The following is a 20014-nucleotide window of genomic DNA, read 5'->3' on the forward strand; positions in this document are numbered from 1 at the left end:
TGGGAGAGCGCTGGTCGCGGGTAAGACTCCGGCGCCGGCAGAGCAGGGAGAGCGGTGCGCTGGGCGTCGGGGCAGGGGAGGGCGAGGGCAGGTCAGGGCCGCCCCAAGCCCCGCCCCAGGCCCGCCCCCGCCAGGGGAGGTGGGGCCCGGTGACGGACAGGCCTCCGGGCCGGTCACGGCCCGCCTCACCGTCCCTAGGGCCCAGCCGGGTAGGGCGAGTCAAGGGGCTCTGGAGAGGGCGGGGGCGGACGGGGAAGCCTCTGGGCGGGGGCGGGGCCTCAGGAGAGTAGCAGTGCTCTCAGCCAATGGGAGGCGGGAGCCGTACCGTTAGCGCCGGATCCCAGTGGGTAGGGCGGGGCGGGCGGCGCAGAGGGGATCCCGGGGCTGCTGAGGGCTCCTGACTCGGCTCCGCGGGGCGACATGGACCGGATGACTAGCTCCATGAAGCAAGTACCCAACCCCCTGCCAAAGGTGCTGAGCCGACGTGGGGTCGGCGCGGGGATGGAGGCGGCGGAGCGGGAGAGCTTCGAGCGGACTCAGGTGAGGACCGGGGGACCCCGGGTCGCGCATGACTGGGGCATCCCGAGAGACGCAGTGTCCTGGAGCGGACTTGAAGGGAGTAGGGGTCTTGCAGACCCAGGAAAGGACAGAGCAAGGGGGCCGCGAGAGAGGGCATCTGGTGCGCAGGTCAGGGCGGTCAGGGAAGGTCGGGGACCCCGGGGGCACCCGGCTGGCCTGGGGAAGAGGGCAGGGCGGCTCCGAGGAGCTGACATGATCCGTGCGGCGCGACTGAGGGGAGCCGATCCTGGCGGGGCAAGGCAGGGGTTACAGGGGCGGTGAGAGGGGAAGGAACCCGAAAACGAGCCGAATGGAAGGCTTGCTCCTAGGCTGGGGAAGCTCACGGGGGGGGGGCTACTGAGGGTAGCTGAGGCTACTGAGGGGGCTACTGGCGGCCGAGAGTGGGGCGCTGGGTCGGGGATATGAAGGGTGGGGAGCCCTTTCCTCCCCTCTCGATCGCTTCAGGGTTGTGCTGACATTGCCCCCACCCCTAGCGCCCCCTTCCTTGTGCCTCTTGCTTGGCTCACACCACCCCCAGCTGTCGGTCTCCGAGGGCCCGGCTGAAGGGGTCTGAGCGGTGAGAAGGAATGTGGGAAATGTGATGTGTGGCCGAGTTTGGAAGATGACTGGGGGCTGGAGGGGGCCGGCCCGGGGGCAGGAATTGAGGCTTTTAGACCAGTGGCCCCATGCCGGTCAAGTTGAGCTGCCCTGGGGTGCCCAGAACCCTGAATTGGGGTTTTGGTTTCATCCCCCAAGATGTGCCTGACAGCTAATAGGCAGACTGCCCCATTTGTCCAGCCTGAGCAGGGCTGGGGGCCAAAATTCCTCACTGTCGTCAACAAAAAGCCACAATCCATTTTTACCTCAGAGTTTTAATGCCTTGTGTATTGATTGGACTGAATAAAGCTGACATGTTTATGGTGTTCATTGGCTCGTTTGTATGCAAAATCCGTTTCCAAGGGCACAGCACCTCTTTGAATCCCAGGGCCAAAGCGGTATGGGCACATTTTTTCTTCACTCTTGCCCTCGGAGTGGAACCTTTGAAGAACCAGTGGGACTTCTACTGCCAGAGGCTGGTTCTCCTGCTGTGTTCTGCTCCCCCCCACCCCCAAATACAGTACCGTGTGAGGGAAGGGCTTTGGGGTTTTAGATACAGATGGTGAGCTCCTGACTGAGTGTTCTATATAGAGAATCTTGCAAAGAATGAAGCTTTTCATCCCAGGGGACTTCCTTCTCTTCTTTTTCCAAGCCCTTCGCAGGTGTGTTTGGGTGATGTAGAGTAGGGAGTGTCCCCTTCCTAGGTCATCATCCTACCCCAGGTGGGATGGGAGAGATGGCTGTTCACTTCTGTCTCCCAGGGCCCAGCTGGGTTTAAGGTTTATTCTCTGACTTTGTGGATTGGACCCCAGAAAAGAAGGAAGCTACCTGTCTGCTGTGGGTATTATGGCTTCAACTAGCTGCCTGGGCACCTGAGGCTGCTTGCTCCAGGAAACAGTGTGAATTTTTTTTTTTTTAATGGCAAAGGAAAATGAATGGTAATTCATTCCTTTTAGAGTCTCAAATAAATAAAAACTGGAGCAATAGAGAAATACACGTAAGACTTTGACCCATTATAGTGATAGAAATTAGGTTTATGAAAGTTTCTCTAGCTATCCAGGGACAGCCCAATAAGAAGAGTCTAGGTCAGTGTTTGCCAGTTCCATTCTATGGAACACTGATAATTGGCCAAATTTGACCTAGTGGCTTGTGTGTGTGTGTGTGTGTGTGTGTGTGCGCGCGCGCGCACGTGCATGTGTGTGTGCATGTGTGCACATGTGTGTGTGCATGTGCGCGTGTGTGTGTGTCTGTGTATGTGTAGTGTGGAGGGGAGGTAGAATGAATCAGGAAAAGAGAGTTTCTCTATTGTTGAAACTATTAGGGGAGTAGGAGAGTGAAGAAAAGGAAAGAGGAGAATCCTAAAACCTCATCTTAGTCAAGCTGCAGAAATGTATTTTCTTTAATGACTACCTATGAGATATAAACATGAGTTAGAAAAAAATTTTTTAATGAGTTAAGAAACCATGAGAATTAGCGACATTAGAATGATAATTGTAACTAATTATTGTGTTTGGCACTGTTCTAAGTACTTTATTATATTTCCTTCTTTAATCTCAGTAAGGTCCTGTGAGGTGGTATCGATAAGGACCTATGAGGTGGGTATCAGCCACATTTTACCTGGATGAAATTGTGTCACAGAGAAGTTAAGTAACTTGCCCAAGGTCACACAGCTGGAATTGATCCCAGCCTTTAACTACTACCTTGTGTGGCCTTAACTACTACCTTGTGTGGCCTCTGAGTACTGGGCAGAACACTGGCATGGGAGCTAGAAGAGGTTGGAGTTTGATTGCCAGGCACGTGGGTGGGTGGTGTGGCCCCAGGCAAGTTGTCTAACCTTTCTTTTTATTTAATTTACTTATTTATTTCTTTATTTTTTGGCTGCATCGGATCTTAGTTGCATCGGCTGTGATTAACTCTTCAGTAAAAGGGCAGAAGTGTTACTAGTTAATGCAATAATTACTAAGAGTGTGTGCTTAAAGTACAGGCCATGGGGGTGGGAAAGGGGTGGCAAGCGGGTGGGAGCCCCCTGAGGTCTGAACCCCACCCTTCAGCCTGAGCTAGCACTTGCTGGGTGGAGAGGAGGGACAGGGCCATTCCAGGAATGGGGAATGGTCTGGAGATGGGTGTGGATGAGACTTATTGGCTGAGTGGAGACAGGAGCAGAACTGGTCCCTTCCACCTCTGAACGCCTCGCACCTGCTACCTGTCCTGTCCCCATTTCTCTGTGACCCTCAGTAAACTGTGAGCGTCCTGAGGGCGGGACTGTGTCTTGTTGCTCTTGCCTCTGTCCTCACATGCCTGAGGCTCATGTGAGTGGTGAAGTGGCTGTAGTCAAGGGTACAGAGTGACTGGTTGGTCCCACAGGGAGGCCTGGCCTGGATGGGGAACTCGGCTCTGGGCTGCAGGGAACATCTGTAATTACTTGATGTTCTTTGCTAGTGGCCCCAAGTTCCCTCCTGGTCCTGCCTTGTCTCTGCAGTCTCAGTCAGGAGCCCTGCCCCAGGCCTATCAGGGGACTCTGATTTCTCTGCCTTCCTTCCGGTCAGGCCCGTTCCCCAGCTGCCTGTGCCCTCAGACCCGCCTTGTTTCCCCACCACTGCCAGCCTCTTCTGGGAAGCCTTCCCTCCTCGACTCTCCTGGGATCATCCTCACACTTCACGTGGCCAGTGTCCCTGCCAGAGTGGGGACCCCTGCCCTGCCTGCCTCAGTCCCCATCTGCAACCAGACCCCTGGTGTGTCTCCCACCCAGCCCATCACAAGCAACCTTCAGTCTCTAGGGAAATAAAAAGTAGTTCCCGCCCTCAAAAAAGCTGCAGTAATAATGCTACGTTGCCTGGAGTACTTTACAGTTTATAAAGCAGGTTTTAGCCATCCTTGGGGTCACACTGTGGTTCGGTGTTATCACCCTCATTTTATGGATGAGAGCTTGGTAACTTGCCCAGGGCCGCTGGTCGGTGAGAGAAAGGGTCAGGATTCAAACCCAGGACTCTGGGTTCCAGGTCTCAGGCCCACCACACTGTCCTCAAGTCGGGCAAGAGGGCGATTCTGGAATGAATCTGGAGGGTTGCCACTCACAAACAAAATACCCTGTCTGTATTTACTTATCTGGAAAATGGTTTTCTGTATGGTTTACTTGTTTTTTTCCACATTCATTTAGTGAGTACATACCATGAAGGGAACTCAGAGATGAGTAATGTAAAGAGAGTGGCCCCAGAGGAGCTCATGAGTCAGCAGGGAGGTGGACCGGCCACTGCGGGCCTTCTCTGCAAGGGGGACAGAGGACCCGTGGCACCGGCATCACCGGAGCCATTAGCAAGGCAGGACCTGCTGCATCAGAGCCTGCATTTCAATGAGACACGGAAGTTTGAGCAGCTCTGCTCTGTGGCAGGTGAATGCTGGGATCAGAGGAGAGGATGGGGCTCTGGAAACACAGGGGAAGGAACAAATCGTTAGTCACAATCTCTTGGATGGAGCCCACGATAGAGTAAAGGAGCCTAACCAGTCATACACTGGGAAGAGCCAGGAACAGAAACAAATATTTATGCAGGGCTTGCTGGGTCCTAGGAACATGCTAGGGGATTTATAGCCTTTAACCTATTTAACAGCTCAGGCTCAGAGAGGCCAAGTGACTTTTCCAAGGCCACATAGCAAGTAGACAGACAAGCCAGGGCTTCAAAATCAGATGACAAGTCCTCTTCTCCACGTTTAAGTCAGGGGTGTTTCTGCCATCTCGTTCATGATCATCAGAAGTTGTTCAACCTTCGATTAACCAGCTGAAAAGTTGTAGGGTTGGGCTAGGGGAATCAGTGGATCCCAACCCTGGCTACACAGGAATGGTTTCTAACATAAAAGGTGCTGTACCCCTCCTGTCCCCTGCTTGCTCCCTTAGTTGGTATTGAAAACTAGAAAGGATGCCGAGAGCTTTCTTTGGTTTTTCTGTGGTTCTGTCCTCTTCTGGTTTCCTCCCACCGATACTAATGAGAAAAGCCTGCACTTATCACACTTACTCTTGTGCAAGTGTAAGGGCCTTGCACAAATCTCCCCTTTCAAGTCTTACAAGAAACTTACAAATAGGGTTATAAACCCTATTTTACAGATGAGGCAATTGAGGCTGAGAGGGGTTAATAACCAGCTCAAGGTTCTGAAGTAAGTGACAGCTGGGACTCAAACCCAGGAAAACTGGCCCCGATTGCCATCCCTGTGGCACTGCCTGGCCCCCTCCAGCTCTCATCCTCCTTCCTCCCCTAACACTTGGGGTCCCCAAGGCTCTGTCCTCACCCCACTTCTCTTTTTCCTCCTGTCCACTTCCTCTGCCCTCACTTCCATCTGATGGTTTCTGTTCTCACCTCAGTGACGCCGACTCTCTGACTTCCTGGCCTGTGTGACCACTTCCCATTGGATATCTGCCCCCTGATAAACCACACATGCCCCAAACTCTGCTTGGGCCTCCCCAGCCTGTGAACACCTGTGCCTGGTCCCCATTAGTCCCATCATCTCCTGGGCATCAGCTCTGAGCCCTCCCCGCCTCTTGCCCTCACAGCCACACTCTATTCTGTGATGTTTCTCTTGTCCTTCCCTCCTTTGCTTCTCACTGTCGCTGCCCTTATTTCCTCCTTTGCCTGCATTGTTGTAATTCCATCCTCCCCGCCTCCCAAAGCGTCTGATGCCAGATGGATTGTCTCTAAAGCCCAGCACTGCCCATTTTCCAGGAACCTTTGCTGGCTGCACAGAGACCCCACATGATGTGGCACCATCAGGGTCCCTAGTCCCTGTCATTTGCAGGCCTTAACTTACAGGGCATCCCTCCACCAGGCAGCCCCTGCAGTCTGGTTCAGGTGAGCAGGGTCCCTTAGCTACTCTATGTCCCTCCCATTCATCCACGTGCACATCTTGGCTTCCCTTCCAGACTGGAAGGTCTTGAGGGCAGGGTCTGGGTTTCAGTGCCCAGTGGGCCCTTGCATGAGGCAGGCACTGTTTGCCAAACATGTGAACATACAGCAGTCGGAGGATCTACAGCAGCCTGGGGGCCGCAGGCAGACCTCCACTTGCAGAGTGCTTTTCCTTTGCACATTTTGGAGATTCTCCCTCTGTCTCCTTTGATTTCCCCAATGAGCATATCTCACTAAGTGCCTGCCCTGTGTGCCAGGCCTGGGCACCCAGGGTACCATGGAAGTACATGGCCCACTAGGTTGGAGACTTCACTTAGGAAAGAGCCTGCAGGGGCTGGAAACAGAATTAGGGCTCAAGGTTGACAGTTTGAATTTCCATCAAGTTCAGAACACTTGATAAACATTCCCGAACTATGGTCTTGGACTTCCCAGGGCTTCATTCTGCTTCAGGTCAGATCTTTCTGAGCTAGAAGAGGTTACAGGGAAGGGAGAGAAACTGGCCTAGTGTCCCGGGCACCTGGACGTGGCTGATGGCAGTGGCCTGCGTGCAGGTGCTGTAGTTTGCAGCAGGGCATAAGGGATGTTAGGATGAGTGCAGAGACAGGAAATCTGTCTCTGGCTCTGCCCCTGCATCTCTCATTTCAAAACGAGGAGGCTGGAAGAGATTTCTGGGGGTCCTTCCAGCTCTCAAATATTTCAGCTTATAAAACCCCTGTAAGCAGCCTTTGCCATTAGAATAAGGACACACATTTCTTCTGAGCTCCCAACTGCTCTCTTGAAAGGGGTTTCCAGCTGCCCCCTGTATGTGGAATGGGGCCCAGGTACCAGTGACGTGGGGCTCATGAAAGGATGCTAGTGCACCTTGGGAAGGGATAGGGTGTGTCCGTGTGGTCCAAGAGAGCAGATTCCCAGCCCCACTTGAGCACTGAAAGGGTTCCTTGCTTGTGAGGCACTGGTGAGGCCCGTTTTATGCTCCCCATGCGTGGGCCCACTTATTCCACTACCTCGGGACAAAGTGTGGGAGTGACCTGGGCGGGACGTAGGGCACAGCTTGGTGCAGTGGTGCCACAGGCCAGCGGCCATGGCTTCTCCTGCATTCAGAAGGGTTGATGTCCTGGAGAGATGCCCACCTAGGAGAGGGAAGTAGTCAGCCCCACCTCCTGGCAGGGTGGGGAGTGCTTCCTGTTTTCCTGCCTGGGCAGGCAGGGAGGAGCCCTGTTCCAGGCTGTGGGCAGTACAGTCTGACACTGCGGGGAGAGAGCTGGGGATTAAAGGTTCCTCTGGCTTAGCCCACAGGAAAGAGAGAAGGGATCTTCTTGGATCTGAAAGGTGGCTGCTGCCACCTCTGCTGTTAGTGCTGGGACACAGCTCAGGAAGCTGGTCGGGCAGTTCAGGAAGCCAGTGTGGCCAGTTGCTTCTGATTTAACTACAGCTACCACCATGTGCAGTTTTTAAAGTACGTTTACACATAACCTCTTTCCAGCCACAAAACAACCGTGCAGGAGGTAATTTTGGTCAGTTCTCAAGTGTGGATACTGAGGCCCAGAGAGCTCTGTGACTTGCCTAAGAGCACTCAGGAAGTGGCCCGAGGAGCTGAGACTTGAACCTGGTGGGTCTGATCTCAAATTGTACACTTTCCTTTCCATACTTCCCTCTAAAACTGAAGCCTGGCCTGGGGCTGGTAACTTAGAAAAGGTACAGAGATTTCTTTTTTTTCCCCCTAGGTCTTTTCCAAATTGACTTATTTGGACATTTGAAATTCCTCCCAGAAGATTTTTAGCAACACACGTAACTACCGAAGGACCTTTATCCAGAATATGTAAAAAAAACTTAAAAGAAAAAAAAAAAAGGACAACCTAATAGAAAAACAGGCAGGAGGTACTTCACAAAAGAGGATAAGCAAATGGCCAGTAACCATATGAAAAAGTGTGCAACTTCGTTATAAATCAAGGAAGTGAAAATTGAAATTACAGTGAGATGCAGGATGGCTGAAATAAAAATGAAAAAAAAATTGACAGTGCCAAGTGTTGGCAAGCATGTGAAGCAGTGAAAGCACTCATGCACTGCTGAGGGGGGTGTACACTGGTGCAACTGCATTGGAAAACAGCCTGGTATTATCCCAAAATTGAAGATAAGCACACTTAGTAACCCAGCAAGTCCACAGCGAGCTATATACCCAACAGAAATGCATGCACATGCACCAAAAGATATTTAGAAGACTATCCATAATCATGTCTAATAATAACCCCAAACTGTAAACAGTCCAAAAGCCCATCAGCAGTAGATGGATAAATAAATTGTGATCTGGTTTCTCATTGGGATACTATACAGCAGTGAAGATGAACAAACTGTGGTTTCTCTCAACAACACGGGTGACTCTTGCAAACATAACGTTGAGGGGAAAAATGGCAGACCCCAAAGGACAACTCTGAAGGCTTCCATTTATATTAAGTTCAAAAATCAGGCAAAGCAAAACTGGGATTTAGGGGTGCTTGCTTAGATGGTAAAACTGAAAAGAAAAAAAAGGGAGTGATTATTATAAAAGTCCAGATAAAGGTCATCCCTGGGTGCAGGAGAGGTTAGTGATGGGTAGGATGTTCAGAACAGGGGAGCTTCTGAGGTCCTGCCATCCATCTGTTTATTGACCTGGGTGGTGGTTTATGATAATTCATTAAGCTTTCCATTTTTGCTTCATGCAGTTTTCTCTATTTATATATTTCAGAATACAAAGGATTATAAAAAGGCTCCTCCCAGGGAGTAGGAGACGGTCTTAAGGAGGCTAAATAAGAACCTGCCATTTAGATATCCACCCACCCTTTGAGGTCTTTCTCAAACACAGCCTCCCCCGTGAAAGCACTTCTGAGGCTGCCCTAGAACTGGGAAATGTTTGATATATGAATCACGCATATACAAGCAGCACACCCTGAGCCCTGCTGTAACACGTAGCCGGGAAGTTGACACCTATCATTAGCCCACACTTAGCATGGTGCCCTTGGCTCCCGTTCATGTGTGTCTTGTGCCTACCTTCCTTCGTGGCAGACGGGCCCTCATTTCTTTTTCTTTTTTTTTTTTAAATTTATTTATTTATTTTTGGCTGCGTTGGATCTTCGTTGCTGCGCACGTGCTTTCTCTAGTTGCGGCGACTGGGGGCTACTCTTCGTTGCGGTGCGCAGGCTTCTCATTGTGGTGGCTTCTCTTGTTGTGGAGCACGGGCTCTAGAGTGCAGGCTCAGTAGTTGTGGCTCACAGGCTTAGTTGCTCCGCAGCATGTGGGATCTTCCCGGACCAGGGCTCAAACCCATGTCCCCTGCATTGGCAGGCAGATTCTTAACCACTGCGCCACCAGGGAAGTCCCGCGCCCTTATTTCTCACTCATCTTTTGGTGAGTTGCCCCAGTGTCTAGCAGAGGGCTTTACACCAGCCAAAGCTCAGGATGTCTGTTAAATACGAAATAAATTAGGCGGTGAGAAGTTCTCAAAGGAGAGAACGAGAGAAGAAAGCGTGCCTCTAGGCTCAAAAGAAGCACATTTGAATAAACCAAAGACCCAGGTGATAGGCTTCTGAAACACAGAACCTCGGGCTTGGCTCCTGTTCCAAAGCTTGAGATCAAGCCAGACACGGTGAGCCACTGTGAGAATCTGGGAGCCTGGAGGATGTCACCTGGGAACATGGCAGAAACGCTGACCTTCTAACAGTGGTTCTTTGAGGTCTCCGTCTGGCTGTGTGGTCCCTGGGGCCAGCCCATGGTGACAGTTCTTAGGCTAGACAGTTCCTGTGTGTGTTATTATGTCTTACTAGGCTGTCACGTGTCCCCTCTCCCACACTGGCCTGGAAGCAAATACCTTCTCTGTTCGGTTTTCCTGGGATCTGGCTTAACTATTGCTATATTCTTCCCTCCCATTTTCCATAATCCTTCAGAAAGACATAGGCATGAGCTCTGTGGTTTCCTCTCCGAGCAAGATCCAGATCAGCTTCCCTTGGAGTCACAGGTCATCCCAGGGCTCCACCTCTCTGGGCTTGGCACGTGGTAGAAATTCAAAAAATATATATGTTGAGTGCCTTTTCTTTGTCAGCTCAAGTTCCTGGCGCAGTGTCTGGCCCCGAGTGACTCTTGATAAGGGTTCGTGGAATGAAGGATAAAATATTTTGGGTGAAGGACTGAATGGGCATCAACCATTTTTGGTCCCAGTTCTAAAATATGAACCCTGATTTGCGAACCCTGAATCTGGGGTCACATGAGCACAATTGGAGCCACCAAGAGGGACCCTGAAGACACCGTCTCTCTGATGTAACTGTGGGTGGTCCTTGGGGACTTCCTATTGAACGTCAACTTCCTGACTCATGCTTGGCAGTGACTTGCGATCTCCTGCTTCCCTTGAGACCCTTATTCCAGGATGGGATCTCCCTGTACAGCCAAGGCCTTGTTACTGTTGATAAGAAAAATCTGACTCAAAAAAGAAAAAAAAAGAAAAAGAAAAACCCAACCCACCTAAACTTTGTCTCCATCTCCTGCCACAGACTTACTCATTCTCCTTTGTTCACAGCTTCAGAGAATCTCAGTTTATAAACCATCTCGGGCCATTCCACCTGAAGTTCTGCCAGTCACCCTAGGAGACCCCGCTGTTCTGCACCCCTGCAGCTAGTCACAGAGGCCTGTTGTTCCTGCCTCCTTGACTGCGCGCCGTATCGCCCCAACTTCTCCACCACCGCCTCCGCCTTCTCCACCTTAGTTCAGGTCTTCATCTCAAGCCCGAGCTATTTATTGCATGGCCCACCCGGCCCTCCTGCCCTCCAGTCTCGACCCTCATGAGATCTACCCTCTCCTTGGCCGTCAGAGTTTGGTTTTAAGAGGTCCAACTGTTTGTATCACTCCAGGTTTTAACAACCTCTGTTTGTTATGCGTTACTCTAAGCTGAAACCCAAGCTCGTTGTCACAGCACACAGCCCAGCTTGGCCAGCCTTAATGTTAGCACCCGCAGCCCTACCAAGCGCCTTAGCACTTTCCCAGCACAGCCCAAGGCTGCTTCACTCCTGGGTTTGTCCAGGTGGCAGCATTCTCCTCTGCCTAGAACGCCACTCCCACTTCATCCACCTGCCAAACTCTTCATCCGTTAAGTCCCATGCTCGATGGCCCCTCCTCTGGGAAGTCTCCCTCCACCCCCACCCAGGCAGATTTACTGACTGCTGTTTCTGTGTGTTCTGTGCTACCGTGTTTATCTGGGAGTCTGTCCCACACTGGACCGTGAGCTTCCTTATAGCTTAGCCTGCTCTGTAGGCCTCCCCACCCTGAGCAAAGGGCTCAGTGCCCAGTAGGACCTCAGGAGATGTTTGTCAGATGAACTAATGATGCATCTTAAGGACCTAATTGTATTTGATTGTTGCGGTAACGGAAAAGGGAGTGGGCCCAGTTCCCACCCCAAGGCAGATGCTTAACACCGAGGTGAACTCATCTGATCTGTGTCACATTGGACTGAAACGAAAGTTTTGGCAACACTGGTGGGTTCAAGGTGAGCGTGTTTTAGGAGTGGAGAATTCAGTGGGAGGGACAGATTTACAGAGGTGGCTTCCGTGTGCAGGTGCGGTACACCTAGAGCCAGCGGGGCCTGATTTATGTTCTGTCAGTGGACTGCTAGGTGTTCTTTCTGCAGCTCAGAAATGTGAAGTGAAATGTGGTAGGTAGAATAACGTCTCCACCATCAACATATCCACCTGTGACTATGTTCTGTTACCTGGCGAAAGGGACTATGCAGATGTAATGAAGGACCTCAAGATACGAAGGGGAGCCTGGAGTATCCAGGTGGGCCCAGTCTAATCACACATGCCCTTAAAAGCAGAGAATCTTCTCTGGCTGCCAAGCAGAAGAGAGACATGGCAGAAGGGGAAGTCAGAGGGATTCCAAGTGAGAGAAGGATTCAATGTGCCATTGCTGGCTCTGAGATGGAGGGGCTGACGTGCAGGGACCCAAGGGAAACCTCCAGAAGCTCAGAGTGGCCCCTGGCTGACAACCAGCAAGGACATGGGGACCTCGGGTCTCGAATAGCAAGGAATTGAATTCTACCAACAACTGGAGTGAGCTTCAAAGCGAATTTTCCCCAGAGCTTCCAGTAAGGAATGCAGCCTGCTGACACCTTGATTTTAGCCCAGTGAGACCTTGTTGGACTTCTGACCTATGGAACTGTGAGATGGTGAATGGGTGTTGTTTTAAGCTGCTAAGTTTGTGATAATTTGTTAAGCAGTGGTAAAAGCTAATACAGGATGGTAACAGGTAACGCACGCTCCAGGGCAAGAAGCCCAGTGGAGGCCAGGCCTCGCTGCACAGACAGGCCATGCTTTAAACCTAGAGGAACACTTGTTATTTCATCCATGCTTGTTGTGGCCATAGATAAAACAATGGATTTCCACGCTTGGCACTTATTCACAGGTGTTTTATCCTGGAAAAAACAATTCAGCAGCCTGTTCGAAACATTCTTTCCTGTTGGGCCATGGAGTTCTCTGGTGCAATTCCAAGTTCGAGGATCATAGATATAAGTTACTTAGCCTTAAAAAAAAATTTTTTTTGATCAAGTGCTGTGCTGTCTATTAAAAAAAAAAAAAGGCAGGTGGGAAATCCCAGTGTTACCATAGGATCCTGATGGTGTCTTTGCTTGAGGGAACTGACTTAAAGGCAGGAAGCACAGGTGGGAATAAATGAAGGGCTTCCCTCAGGGTGGGCCTGCTGTGTCCTGAGACTTACTCAGGTTCGCTGGTGGTCTGGAATGTTCCCGTATCCTTGGGCTTAGCTGCAGAGCAGCCAGGAGGTCCTGGAACTCTGGATTAAGAATTGGGAAGCCTGGCCTCTCCTGGATGTGGTTCTCTCTGTTCTGCCATGTTCCCTACCCTCTATAGGTCTGTGAAGTGAGGGGGTTGGATAAGATTGCCCCAAAGGCTTAGGAAATTGGGATTCCTTGCAAGTGTAGTTACTGAAGCAACAGCCCTGTCAGAATTGACTGCCTTCTAACAACACCTGGCCATTGTTACCCCAGATTTTGGTTCTCAGCTTCAGACACTGAATTCTGTTTGGCTTTCCCCTCTGTGTGAGACCTTTCCTCCTGGATAACCCTAGCTGCACTTAGTTTCTATGGGTAACTTCTTCTGCGTTGGTCAGATGGACCTGTCCCCCCACCAAAAGAACTGGCCTCCCAAAGTCACTCAGCAAACACCCAGTGAGAAGCCCTTTGCAGTTGGTCACTTCTTCCCAGGCACCATCTTCTGTCTTCTGCTTAGAACTGCCAGGTACGTCTGCCCAGGCTGAGCACTGCACAACTTTGGAAGTGTCTTTTGAATTTCACCTTCCCAGTGGTAGCCCATCAGGCCTAACTTTGTAGCATAAATTTTTTTCCAGAAAAACTCTTTGACACTGAATCAGAGGCCACATGGAGTGTCTGTCATGATGCCATTGCAGTGAACCTGAGGCCCGACCTATCAAATCTATTTGATTTAGAGAATGTTAGAGCCAGAAGGGATGTGCGAGATTCAAGCTAGCAGCTACAGATGTGTTTCTTTAAATTTTACAAATAAACCTGAAACCCGTGGCCAGGGCATAAACACTGATTTTCCACAGTCTCCACCACTCCCTGTTGTCTTCTGCCAGCCTGCTTCATGCTTTGACCTTACCTCCCTGGTTCCTGTTGTTATCTAGATATGGCCTCTGATTCAATCCTGTTTCCTAAAGGGAAATGAAGATTAGAAAAGAAAAATAGGGTCCATACTGCAAGTCAGTGCCCAAATTTGAGGCAGACCCAGTTGTGTCTGGGTCTGGGTTGTGCCCCAAGACTCTGTAGACGTGATGAGCATGGGCTTTAGAGCCAGACGGTTTACCTGCCTGGGGTCCCAGGCAGCCCGCTTTACAGAGATGCTGGTGGGCATAGGTTAATCTGGATCAATGAAGTAGAGATTTGTTGAAAGAGCATCTACAGTAATAAAAATACCTACCTCACAGGGCTGTTGAAAGGATCAAATGACATAATAAATAAAAGATGCTCAATGCGTTGCCTCCCACGTGGTGAGCACTTGGAAATATCAGCTCTTACAACTATTCTCTTACTTGTACTTAGTAACGTCTGAGTTTGGGGGTTAGTGCACTGTTTGGCACAGGGTGTAGGCACATGGCTGTTGGATAAGTAAACGGATGGGTCTTGGTCTGGTTTGTCTGCTCCCTGATGAAGCCCGGGTTGAGGCTCATCTAGACGAGGACCTACACAGGGAAGTCCCCGGGTTTTCAGGGGCGCCGTTTCAGAGGGTGGTGTGCAGAACCACAGGAGGAATTACCCGGAGATCTCAGGAGGTGTTTTCCTGCACCATGACCTGAACACATCGGCCTGCCTTTGCACAGGATCTCGGGTGAACCGCCTGCTTAGAGGAATCTGCATTTCTGGTTCTAAGGCCTCAGGAAAGACATTGAGGCACAAAGCTGGCTCAGAGGTGACAGTTAGGTGACAGAGGGCATGCAGTGAGAACTGCCCAGTCTGGAAAGACAGAGGCTGAAGCAAGGATGCAGACCGGAGAGAACACAGGCCCCCAGGGCAGGGCATGGGGTTTGGGTCGAGGCTCTACCCATGACTAGTTGTGTGATTTTATTTTCCTTAAAGGTATACACGTACAGGAGTTAAGAGTTCCACAGGCTTGTTACCAAAACCCAGCAGTCTCCTGGCCCAGTTCCTTCTCCCTCCCCAACTATTTCCTGCTTAAACTGTGTTCATTATAGCCATTAGCATGAACCTGCCATTACATAAGAGAAAGATCTCGCTTTCATTAATATAGGTGCCTTCCATCCCCTGACAATCACTTTCCTTCATTATCCCCCCAGAGTTTTAACTCTGTATTCAGTGTCAACTTTATCATGACCCTGTCCATGCTAGGGACAGCTGAGCCCCTCCTATATATATATTTTTTAAATTAATTAATTAATCTTTATTTTTGGCTACATTGGGTCTTTGTTGCTGCGCGAAGGCTTTCTCTAGTTGCGGCAAGCAGGGGCTACTTTTCGTTGCGGTGCGCGGGCTTCTCATTGCGGTGGCTTCTCTTTGTTGCAGAGCACGGGCTCTAGGCATGCGGGCTTCAGTAGTTGTGGCATGCGGGCTCAGTAGTTGTGGTGCACGGGCTTAGTTGCTCCGCAGCATGTGGGATCTTCCCAGACCAGGGGTCGAACCCATGTCCCGTGCACTGGCAGGCAGATTCTTAACCACTGCGCCACCCGGGAAGCTCCCCCCCCATATTTTGATATACATTCCTGCATGCATTTTTGTTATTCTTTGTTTGCTTGGGCTCATCATTGATTTATCTAGGACCATCCCTCCAGTGTGTAAATCGCCACCTACTTAATACGGTACGTATTGTCAGTTTCATCATCCTAGGGTCAAGTGAGAATGCGGATGGGCAGGGGCTTGGTAAGGAGTCAGGAATCATGAAGATGACCTAGACTGGGGATAATGGCTGCAGTCCGGAACTTTCTTTGCAAACCTCCAAACTGGACAGTAATTATAGGGCAAATGAAAGGATACCTCCCTGTGAAAAGAGTGGGGACTAAGGCACATCCAACCCAAGAGGCAAAATAGGCTACACGTGTTTCCAGGTCCATGAGGAGTTTGGATCAAGTCATAGATGATGTAACTGGGACTTATGAAGGAAAGTCTGAGCAATTAAGCGTGTCCTTATGTCATTGAGAACAACCTGCATCTCTCCCAGACCCCTGCTCCAGGAACAGCTGAGCCTAGGAGTTTTTTGAAAATTTATTTTCATTTATTCTGAGTGCCAGTTGAGTATATTTAGAATGTGTTTTGTCATGGAAAACGGGGAATAAAAACCAAGTGATAGGAGAGTCTTAAATGTCAGGGGAATTAGGCCTCAGAGTGAGGGGGCAGACTGGCTGTGAGACGCCCTAAAGCTCTGTTTCCTCATTTGCAAGTTACTTTACATAATAGTACAGGCCTGCAGTCTGTTATCCCCACAAAATCCCAGAGGCTCTGGAAACCTAAAGTTCTTTTCAAAGTTTGGTACCCGACCTGTTCTTGTCTGGGCCTATTTATAGTCTGTTATTTGCCCATTTTAGAATGGATGGTCATACGATACGCTGCAAAGATGTTACCGTGTTTGATTAGAAGGTGTTACCCAGACCCCCAAATTCCCAAACACACCAGCCCCCAAGAGTTTGGGATAAGGGATTGTGCCCTGGAGTGCCCACTCCATCGTGTTGTTGGAAGGATCTGAATACGATACCTTAGATGGAAAAGATGAAGCACTATGCCAAGCAAATAGGAGGTGCTCAATAAGTAAATGTTAGCTGTTATCCTTATTATTCATTGGTTTTAGAATCACACTTGTAGAACTAGGAATACTTAACATCCAAGTCCAACTTCCTATATTCAGTCAAGATCATGATGAATTATTTTAAGCTAGAAAGACGTGAAGTAGCAGCTTGGTGTGTAATAGCATGATCCAAAGACAGAACTGAGTTCAAATCCTGTCTCTGTTACTTACCACCCCTGTGACCTTGGGCAAATGCCTTAACTTCCTTGCCTCAGTTTTCCAATCTATATAGTGGGGGTAGTAATACCTCTCGAATGGGTTTACCCTGAGGATACAGAGAAAGTCAGAGAGCGCAGTGTATTGAAATGAATGACGATGTAGACTGACCTGGGCACATCACCTACGTGGCTTTCTTGCCAAAAGTGCATAACCTCAATTTAATCATGAGAAAACATCAGACAAACCCCAATTGAGGGATGTTCTACAAAATAACTGACCAGTCCTCTTCAAACATGTCAAGGTCATGAAAGACCAGGAATGACTAAGGATATGTGACAATTAATACAAGCTGGGATCCTGGATTGGATCCTGAAATAGAAAGAGGACACTGAGGATGGGAGGGAGGGATAAAATAGGAGTTTGGGATTAACATATACACTACTATATATAAAATAGATAACCAACAAGGACCTACTGTGTAGCACAGGGAACTATACTCAATATTCTTTTTTAAAAATATATATATAAATTTATTTATTTATTTTTGGCTGTGTTGGGTCTTCGTTGCTGTGTGCGGGCTTCCTCTAGTTGCGGTGAGCCAGGGCTACTCTTCGTTGTGGTGCGCAGGCTTCTCATTGTGGTGGCCTCTCGTTGCGGAGCACGGGCTCTAGGCACACGGGCTTCGGTAGTTGTGGCTCACGGGCCTAGTTGCTCCACGGCATGTGGGATCTACCTGGACCAGGGCTTGAACCCATGTCCCCTGCATTGGCAGGTGGATTCTTAACCACTGCGCCACCAGGGAAGTCCCAATATACTCATTATTCTGTAATAACCTATATTGGAAAATAATTTGAAAAAGAATATATATGTGCATATATATATATATATATATATAAAATAACTGAATCACGTTGCTGTACACCTGAAACTAACACAACATTGTAAATCAGCTATACTTCAGTTAAAAAAAAAAAAAGAGGATACTAATGAAAAAACTGGAGAAATCCAAATTAATTTTGTAATATAGTTAATAATATTGTACCAAAGTGAATTTCTTCATTTTGATGATTTTTCCTATGGTTATATAAGATGTTAGTTAATATAAGGGGAAGCCAGGCAAAGATGTACAGGAACTTTGTACTATTTTTGCAATTCTTCTGAAAGTCTAAAATTATCTCAAACTAAAATGTTAAAAAAAAAAAGAATGGCATGTTGCTTGGCAGACGCTAGTCAGGGCTAAGTAAATGTGCATTCCTCTACTCCCTTGGGTCATCGTGGAGACCCCGGAGACCCCACATGCAGAGGGACAGGACAGTGGTGTCTGAGGAGGGAAAGTGTGGGAAGTCTAGGTTGCACTGGAGGAGGGAACAGATCTGGTGCCTTTTCCAGAGAGGAGCTGCTTTGAGTGCCCCAGGTCTTGAAGGGAGAAATGGCGTAAGACCTTTGTCTGCAGTCTGGCGGATGTACTTCTGTTGGCCTCCTTCTGCTGCAGACGGCCTGGCCCACGTAGTTAAGCACTTAACAGTCAAACAAGCTTAGCTCCAGCTCCAGTTTGGTTACTTATCTTGGGGGGGCCTTGGGAAAACTCCTCATCTGGAATATGGGGTAATGTACTGACATCTGGGCTCAGTGAATGGGTTGAATGAGAGGGCCCGGAGCAGTAGCCAGTGCTGGTGGTGGTTTCCCCTCCCCATGAAGCCTTCCTGAACGGCCACCGTGGAAGTGCCCATCGCCCTCCAGGTCCCCCACAGCAGTCACTTTGTGTCCCTCCAAGGGCCCTTTCTAGGGACACCCTTCTAAGTCCCATGGTTTGTGTATCTTGTTTGCCCCATGACTTAGGGCTTTTGTAAACCAAAGGACTTTGCATGTGGGGAAATACACAAATGTGGTTAGTAAATTAGTGGGTGAGTGAGTGAATGAATGAATGAGTATATGAATGAGTCACTGAATGAATGAGTGAGTGAATGAATGAGTGAATGAGTGAGTGATAAATGAGTGAATGAGTGAGTGATAAATGAGTGAATGATGAAGGAGTGAGTGAGTGAGTGAGTGAATGAATGAGTAGACTGATCTCCCTCCTGACTCTCTGAAAGAGGACTGTGTACCACATTCAGTTATCGGCCCAAATACTTGCCTGGTGTCAGGCTGTTCTCTCGAACGACTTTGGTGGTGTTCAGAGCGAACACTCTTTTATTATGGTTTTTCTCCCTCTATCTTGGATGCCAGTCATCGCTCCAGAAAAAGCAGTCAACTCCTTTCTTACACTGTTTGAACATCTCCAGCTTTAAAGCTCTTTGTCAGTGCTTCAGAATTCTCCAGGCCTCTCTCCTTGTTGCTGAGAAATTTTTGCCACAGGAAATCAGGCTCATTTTAAGGGCCAAACAGTCACTAAATATAGCCTCCTGGCACAGATATTTAAAGAGCTGCGTTGATGATGTTATGTCTGAAGAGAGAAGAAGGAGAAGAAAATAACTTTTTTTTTCTTGATAGAAGAGTGAAGTTATACCAGATTTTCTGTGGGTCCACAGGGAGCAGAGTGCGGGTATGGTGTCAGTGTCTTAATTATGAAATCACCGGCTTAGTGCTTGGGGCCAGGGAGTCATTTCTTGTTAATTCCTTCTCGTCTGTATTTAAAACTACCTCCTGTCCTGGAGAGTTACCTCGGGCGAGTGTGCCCTCCCTGTCAAGCCCGGCACAGCGTGGGGGGCGGGGTGGTGGTGGAGTGCACAGGGAGGTGTAAGAGCTGCTCTGCCCTCTCCTGGGACCAGCATTTTTCCACGGGCCGTGCGGTCGGATGGTTCAGGCAGTAATGCGAGCGATGGGGAGCCATGGGGAGCGGCAGAGGAAGCTTCACTCGCTCGCCTGCCACCCACCTCCTGCTATGTGGCCCGGCTCCTAACAGGCCACGGGATACCGGTCCGTGGCCCAGGGGTTAGGGACCCCTGCCTCATAGCACATATCTGGTGTGTTTATCCCGTAGCATGTGGCTTCAAATCTCATTTGCCACCGTAGCTTTCTGGTACCTGGAGATGCTTTCAAGTTCATTTCCATGTTAATGATATTTTTTTAATGTGTTTTTTTCTAGTATGTCTACGTATTATGTGGGAGAGGTCATGTGTATGACAGCTCAGTCTGCTCTTTTTATCTGAGTCTTAGTTCCCTATTATTCGTCTCCTGCAGCATAGCCAGAGAGCTTAAAATAAAAAAAAAACAAAAACATAAATCAGATTATTTCACTGTCCTGCTTAAAACCTTCCGGGGGGGGCTTCCCTGGTGGCGCAGTGGTTGAGAGTCCGCCTGCCGATGCAGGGGACATGGGTTCGTGCCCCGGTCTGGGAAGGTCCCACATGCCGCGGAGCGGCTGGGCCCGTGATCCATGGCCGCTGAGCCTGCGCGTCCGGAGCCTGTGCTCCGCAGCGGGAGAGGCCGCAGCAGTGAGAGGCCCGCGTTCCGCAAAAAAAAAAAAAA

General features: G+C 49.5%; 1 protein-coding gene across 1 annotated transcript in view; it reads left to right on the top strand.

Annotated features, from left to right (window-relative positions):
* Nucleotides 1-378: 378 nt before the first annotated feature.
* HIP1 (huntingtin interacting protein 1) overlaps nt 379-20014 on the top strand; it is a 153535-nt gene continuing 133899 nt past the window's right edge. The window contains exon 1 of the mRNA XM_082669740.1: nt 379-540. Within this exon, the coding sequence (XP_082525866.1) occupies nt 421-540 (120 nt within the window). The 5' untranslated portion in view covers nt 379-420. The remainder of the gene's footprint in view (nt 541-20014) is intronic.

This window comes from Grampus griseus (assembly GCF_964374135.1).
Source record: "Grampus griseus genome assembly, chromosome: 14".
NCBI classification, from domain to species: domain Eukaryota; kingdom Metazoa; phylum Chordata; class Mammalia; order Artiodactyla; family Delphinidae; genus Grampus; species Grampus griseus.